The 7,609-nt window shown below is 27.3% G+C and overlaps 1 protein-coding gene across 2 annotated transcripts; it reads left to right on the forward strand.

Moving 5' to 3' along the window:
- The first annotated feature begins 67 nt into the window (after positions 1–67).
- On the forward strand, positions 68–7,127 carry LOC105430700 (U4/U6.U5 tri-snRNP-associated protein 1). Of its 2 annotated transcripts, XM_089078436.1 has the most exons (11): positions 70–506; positions 1,558–2,006; positions 2,324–2,452; positions 3,088–3,507; positions 3,883–4,030; positions 4,321–4,595; positions 4,670–4,757; positions 4,993–5,191; positions 6,283–6,469; positions 6,613–6,767; positions 6,922–7,127. In XM_089078436.1, the coding sequence occupies exons 1-11, from the start codon at positions 344–346 to the stop codon at positions 6,947–6,949; spliced, it is 2,241 nt and encodes a 746-aa protein (XP_088934562.1). In that variant the 5' UTR covers positions 70–343; the 3' UTR covers positions 6,950–7,127. The 2 variants fall into 2 exon arrangements, 1 of the variants encoding a protein (XP_088934562.1); XR_016139590.1 differs by lacking the exons at positions 6,613–6,767; positions 6,922–7,127 and adding an exon at positions 5,354–5,474 and having other exon boundaries at positions 68–506; positions 6,283–6,421.
- The last annotated feature ends 482 nt before the right edge of the window (positions 7,128–7,609 follow it).

Genomic DNA, 7,609 nt, shown 5'->3' on the forward strand with positions numbered 1-7,609 from the left:
ATGGCTTAGGTCTTAAATCATCCTATTGTAGACCGGGACTTAGACTAGCGTTCTTCGATTCGCGTAGTGCGCACATGCGCAGAGACACGCACGCGTAATTTAATGGTGGATACAGCAGCGGATACACGCATAATTCGGGATAGAAATACAAGTGGGCCGATCACATAGCTGCAGAGTCCGTATCGTTTCGGTGTTGATCGCGCGGGTGTACGATCCGGTCCGTCGCCGATTTGATCAACACGAGTAATACGTAACATCGCTACGGAGCGATCGAAGCCGTAATTACGACGTAAAACGAGCGTAATAATAAATTCCACGTCGGCGTTGTACCGCGAGTGCTGACATGGGTTCTAACAAACGTCACAAAACCGAGAAGTCTCGCGATGCCAAGAAGAAGCGTCACCGCAGCCGCTCCAGAAGCTACACGCCCGACCGCGAGAAGTCTGACAAGCATAGGCATCATAAAAAGCACAGGAGGAAAGAGCGTAAGGACTATGATAGCGATGGTACGATCCTTTTCTCATATCTCATTTACATTACAATATATATATATATATATATATATATATAGCATATATAATGAAAAGTATATCTGCTTTGAATATAAGTAATGCACTTATGTTTACTGCTTGTCTCACTCAACAAGCTAAATTGCTTCGGTGCTTATAAGCTATTATAAGTGTAATAAAAAAATGGTGAATAAAGAAAAATTAATTCATATATTATTTGCGTGAGCATTACTTTTATTGGAATCATTTGACGATAAAGGTGATCATAATACTTATACTAAAAATATTGAAAATTGTATGATGTTTCTGATTAAATACTCTTAAAAAACTGATACCTCAATTGCAAAGTTGTATGGAAAATGTTTTATCATAGTAAACAATTTAAGTTAATTAATAATTGCATATTGCAGATTTGTATATTTTTATGTAAATATTTTCAAGTTTTAATTTTATTTTCAATAGGAATTTATACTTATTCTTATACTGTGTAAGTCCGTAGAAATCATTTTAAATATTTTTGAAGAAATGCATTCTTGAGAAAAATATTTCAAATAAAAATTGTTTAATTTTAAGGAAATAAATATTTGTGAATTCTTCTTTTTAAGTTACAAATATTTTGTATATATTTTATTTATTTCAGCATTTTTCAAATTTTGTTCTCTGCTTAACATATAATTTTATATATATATATAATTATATTATAAAATTAAGTCATACTGTTCTTTTATTGCATTTGCTTTAGACTAAAAAGACTAAAAGTTTATAAGCTCTCACTCTTTTACTGCTGTACTTTGATGTAAAAAACATTTGTAAGCAATATTTATAATAGTACATTATGAATGTTTCTTTGAGCACTTATAATGTCAAAATAAATGAGCATTTATAAGTACTTAAAATACTTGAGCATCCAAAGCAAACACATCTATTAGTATATATATTTTTTCTATAATCCAAATGAGAAATATGTATATATTTTCTTTTTTTTTATAGAAATTTTATATATATAAAATTAAAGAATAAAAATAGATTTTTTTCCTTTCATTTTCAGTTGAAATTGTTAATGCTCCACCTCCACCGAAAATATCAAAATCATCGCATCCTTCAACGCCTCCACCACCTGAAATTTCCAAACAGCGCAGTCCATCTCCAGCTAAAGGTGGAGCATCGCAAACCTCATTATCCATTGAAGAAACTAATAAACTTCGTGCAAAGTTGGGATTAAAACCATTAGAAGTAGATAATGCATCTAAAGATGATCCTAGTAAAATTAAAGACGATCTGGGTGAGTTTTATCATAAACCAGCACCAAACAATAGTGATAAAATAAAGGCGCAGAAGTTGAGAGAAAAGATAGGTACTCAGAAGGAAAAAAGACAAATTGAGGCAAATTTATCAAAGATGAAGAATTTGGGTGAATGTGATTCAGATGATGATACCCAAGCATGGATCAACAAATCTAGACAATTAGAAGAAGAAAAAAAGAAAGCAGAAATGAGAGTAATGTCTTAATATAATTTTTATGTTACTGTTTTATGTTGAATATATTAAATACATTGATATTAATTTTTAAAGTACTATATTTAAAATTGTAAAAACAAGAAATATATATATATATATATATGTATATGTGTGTATATATATATATATATATATATATATATATATATATATATACACATATACATATATATATATATATATATATTTTACAATAATAAATTTTACAATAATTTTATACATCATAATATTAAAAAAAAATTTGTTTAGCTGTTCTTTTAGCTCTTAGATTTTTAAATGTCTTATTTTCATTTAAGGCAAAGATGTTAGATCAATTGGATGAAGAGTTTGGTATTGGTAATTTGGTTAAAGAGGAAATACATATTGCTCGCAATACAGCATATACTCAGAAAGATTTAAAAGGTCTTACAGTCGAGCATGATGTTGTAAGTATAATAATATAATATTATATACTTATAATATAATATATAATATAATATATGATAATATGATATTAATTTTTATTAAAATATAATAGAATAACTAGTCAATTATAGTAATAGTTAACACAAATACAACTCAAGTAAAATAAAGTGAATAAATTAATAATTTTTAATTTAATTCAGTTAATTTTAAACAATTTAATTTTTAACTTCAACTATTTTTAAAAACACATTATTTCAATCTAATTTTTCATGTCAATCTAAAAACACATCAATTTCATTTTAATTTTTTAACATTTTTCTAAGTTAAAATTTTTTATAAAAATAAAATTTATTTTATTTTTTGTATTTGTTTTAATTTATTTAAAATAATCCAATTTTAAAAAGTTACATTCTTTAGTATGTAAATAATACTTTTTAAAATTAATTTAACTTTAATATAACTTTTAACTAAATTATTTTTTTTATATAATTTTTAACGTAACTAAATTTTAAAAATCATTAATTTTAACTTTAAAAAGTAACATAATTTTGATTCTTATATGATAATTGTTTCAAAACATATATATATATAATGTATAAATTAAATCTATTTATTTTTTTTGATTAATCCTTTTTAAATAAGAAATATTTTATAGGAAACATTTGAAGAAGGCAAAACTGTAATCCTAACATTGAAGGATCAAGAAATATTAAGTGAAAGTAATGATTTACTTGTAAATGTGAATATGATTGACAATGAACGTTACAAACGTAGTGTTTTAAATAAGATTAAGAAGCCTACATATGATCCATATGCTGATGAAAACTTTGATGAGTATGGATTTCCTAAGAATAAAATTTTAGAAAAGTACGATGAAGAAATTGATGGTGAGAAAAAAGACAATTTTGTATTGGGTGCCAATAATGCAGTAGAATTTAAGCGACGTCAAATAGAGACAGTGAAGCAACGCTTAGCAAATAAGAAACTAGAAACGCTACAAATGGTAGAACCGAAATTAGCAAGTGAATATTATAATGAAGAAGAACTTGCAAAATTCAAGAAACCAAAGAAGAAGGTAAAAAATTATTTGTATAATTATAGTTTTCTATCTGTACTAGGTAATATTCTTTAAATATAGATTTGTTTATATTTGTCTAGATTTGTCTATATTTCGCTTTTAAAATATAACATTCTTTATAATAAGGTTATATATTTGCAGATTATTACCATGCTATGAATCATTGTTGATATTGTTAATATGAATGTTGCAGTTTACTTGATCAGATTTGCTTTCTTCTAACTCTGATGAAATGAACAATACAATATTCACGAAATGTTGACATTACTAATGGTTCATGCGGTGATAATCTGTAAATCATAATACAATTTTAGAAGAAATACTCATGAAATATCCTTCAAGATATAATACAAAAATTATATATGATTGTAGATTCGAAAAATTAGAACAAAAAAGAAATTGAAGGCTGATGATTTAGTTCCCGTGGACAACGATTATCTTAGAGATCTTGGGAGTAGGAGAAGGAAAAAACCGGAAGATATGAAAGATAATGATGCTTTAGATGTTGATGATTTAGAAGGTAATTAATAAAAATATATGATTTCATAAAAATTAGTCATACAAATCTATTTGAGCATAATTTATGTATTCATAAATTGAACTCTAATTTGAATGAAACGTTTTCTGTTCAATTATTGTGTAGTCTATACTAATATATATATATATATATATATATATAAAATATGCATAACAAATTGTTATCAAATTTTATATTTGGTTTTCATACTTTTAAATCTATATGTAGATAACGTATTATATTATATTATCTATTATATTATCTATTAAATTTACTAAAATTATTATTAACAGCTCCTACAGAAGATCTTACTGGGATAAAACTTGAAGAAGATGATAAAGAATTAGAATTACAATTAGCTCTAAAGAAAACTCAGCGTTTGAAGGAAGGACATTCAGTTGGCATTCAAAAGACTGTTGAAACAATAAAACAAGAAATTCTTAACGCGGAGGAAAATCAACCTGGAAATATCGTTCTTAATTCTACTGCAGAGTTCTGTAGAACTTTGGGCGATATACCGACTTATGGACTTGCCGGAAACAGAGAGGAGAACGGACAAGAACTCATGGTATATTAAATATAATATATTATTAAACATTTATGTTAGTATATAACGTTGCATTTGTAATATAAATGTTATAGGACTTTGAAATGGATGGAATTAAAGATGAGCCGCCTGCGAATGAAGAGGAAGATGATGGCCGTGGTGCCTGGAATACAGTGCATTTAGGTATTCATATATTTAAGATAGATTTGATATAAAAACTGATAATTTTTTATAAGAAAAAACAAAATAATTTATTTTTATAAATGTGTGTGTGTGTGGTGCGCGTGCGTGCGTGCGTGCGTGCGTGTGCGTGTGTGCGCGCGCGTGTGTGTATGTGTATGTATATTCATTAATTTGTTATTATAATCGAATTATTTTAAATGTTTCCTTTTCCTAAACATAAATTTTGTATAAATAGATGAGAATACTTCAGAACCAGTTGTAATGGAAGCTGCGATTCTGGACGCCGAACCATCACTCGGTCATGGGGTAGGTGGAGCTTTAAAATTAGCCATGAGTAAAGGTTACTTGCAGAAAGAGGATAGCAATCGCCCTTCGGCGTCACGATTCGCACATCTACAAGCTCAGAATTATTCGATAGAAGATAAAACATACGGGTAAGCGAGCTATATATTATCGCGATTCGATATACGATAATCTCTCACGTGTTTCAAATATATATATCGCGTAGAGAAAACACGTAAGAAATGATTCTTATGTCGAATGCGCTTCCACAAGTACTGTGTTAGACAAGTCTCTAGTGAATTTCAAACTGTCAGTTAACAGTTTTAAATAGAGCCCGGAAATCGGTGCTCGGAACGAGTGATCCGCTACCACTATGAGAGTTTACCGCTTAATCGGAGGTGAACACGGCCCGAGAAGAGAGTAGGATTTGTTAAGGTATGTTTATATTATGCGATTCCATTGCTGCGAATCGTGTTAAGACTCTAGACAAATCTCCGTTCACGAGAAGATCAAGTGCCAAATGTTAGATTACAGGACAACAGCAAAACAGATCTATTCAGGAAAGATTTACTGTTTTTATCTTTAGGAATGACCACAATTGTTTTATTTATTACTGAGGCTTGCATGTATATAAATTTATACCATTATGGATTTTACATAGATCAAATGATCTATATCTAATGGATTCTATGTTTAACAGAATATTGAAATGTTTGATATTTTTGAGCGTATTTAAATTTCGGATAAATATAAGGATAATGGAAAAGAAAATTATCTTTACATAATTGTTAAATTTTTTTATGTCATCAATATTTATCATAAAATATAGTTTGTTTATATTACAAATGTTTTAAATGTTAGTTAATATTGAACTTCAAACGACATACCTTAAAAATTATTTTAATTTAATCGCATAATGTGATGTATCTTGAAGATTTACATGCATCGTTCTTCGTAAAAATTTCTTTGTACTGGTAGTGGACACAAGTTTCAAAACATCGCATTTCAAGGGCTTTAATTTTTATCTTATCTCTATAATATCTTATTATATATCTTATAAATCTTATTATTATATTATATATCGAAATATGGTTAAGACAATAAAAAAGTAGTCATATTTCTTTAATTAATAATTTTGAGGAAAATTGAATTTTAACAAACAAAAAGCTCAACTTGAAGTTCTTTTATTCTTCATAACTTGAATCTATTTTATTTGCTCGTTCATGTATTATTTTTGTTTTAGGGATGACGATAAATTTGGCAGGAGGGATCGTTTTAATGGACCAACATCCGATTTCAAGGAAAAAGAAGGTTTCAAACCAAACGTTAAACTTGAGTATATTGATGACGACGGGCATGTCTTGAGTGCTAAGGAAGCTTTTCGATACCTATCACATAAATTTCATGGGAAAGGTCCAGGAAAAAATAAGGTTTTTATAGATTATTGTTATTTTATAAATACGTATTAGACTAATTGGATTATATCAGAATATTATAAATATTATCAGATTATAGATTATCAGATTCAATCAAGACTAATATTTGAAGTGATAATGATTCTTCAATCTTTTAGGTGGAGAAGAGAATGAAGAAAGCTGAACAAGAAGTTTTAATGAAACGAATGTCTTCAACGGATACACCTTTAGGTACACTAAATTTGTTGCAAGCAAAACAGAAGGAAACACAATCGCCATATATAGTGCTCAGTGGCAGTAAACAGATGCAAACGTAAGGATACTTAATTTATTTTAAAATAAATCAAACATTTTTTAATTCGCCAATATTTTAAATATATATATATGTAGATATTTATCTTAATTTTTCTTTTTTTTTATTATGGCATAAACAAATTGGAATGCAATAATGAATATTTTGTTTGCAGGACCAGCATAGCTAAAACAAAACATTGAACGGTAAAAATATATAAGTATAAAAATTGTATATAATCTTACATGTATAGTGCAGCATCTGGAAGTAAAAATTAAATTTACAGTTTTATGTGAAAATTATAACTAGGAGAAGAAATTATGTATTTTTCTCAATTAATGAATCATAAGTAAATAATAATTAAACAAGTATTCAAAAAAATTTATCAGGATTCAGGATCAATCAGTTCTGCATAGCTTATTTAATTCTATAATGTATTATTGTGTCTGAAAAAGTAATTGAATGAAAGAGAGAGAGAGAGAGAGAGAGAGAGAGAGAGAGAGAGAGAGACGAAAGAGAATAATTTTATAGATATTACTTATACACAATAAAGCATACTTAACACATATAAATATATATTTCTTTATTAGCGAATCACAAATTTTATATGTAATATAATATTTATATTGTTTTTAATTATTCAGATTGTATTTTACATTGAAGTGTAAAATCAAGTAAGAAATAAAAAATATAAAGAATCCAAATGATAAAAGAAAAAAGATAATAGATATTTTACTCGATAAATTGTCATAGATGTAAATTCATATATTTTTTTCCTGTTTTATATATTTTTATGAAAAATATACATATTTTTCATAAAATCTGATTATTTAATATTTTTCATATCTTTTTCTATTATCATC

This window comes from Pogonomyrmex barbatus, unplaced genomic scaffold (genome assembly GCF_055798465.1).
Source record: "Pogonomyrmex barbatus isolate J1 unplaced genomic scaffold, ASM5579846v1 scaffold23, whole genome shotgun sequence".
Lineage (NCBI taxonomy): Eukaryota > Metazoa > Arthropoda > Insecta > Hymenoptera > Formicidae > Pogonomyrmex > Pogonomyrmex barbatus.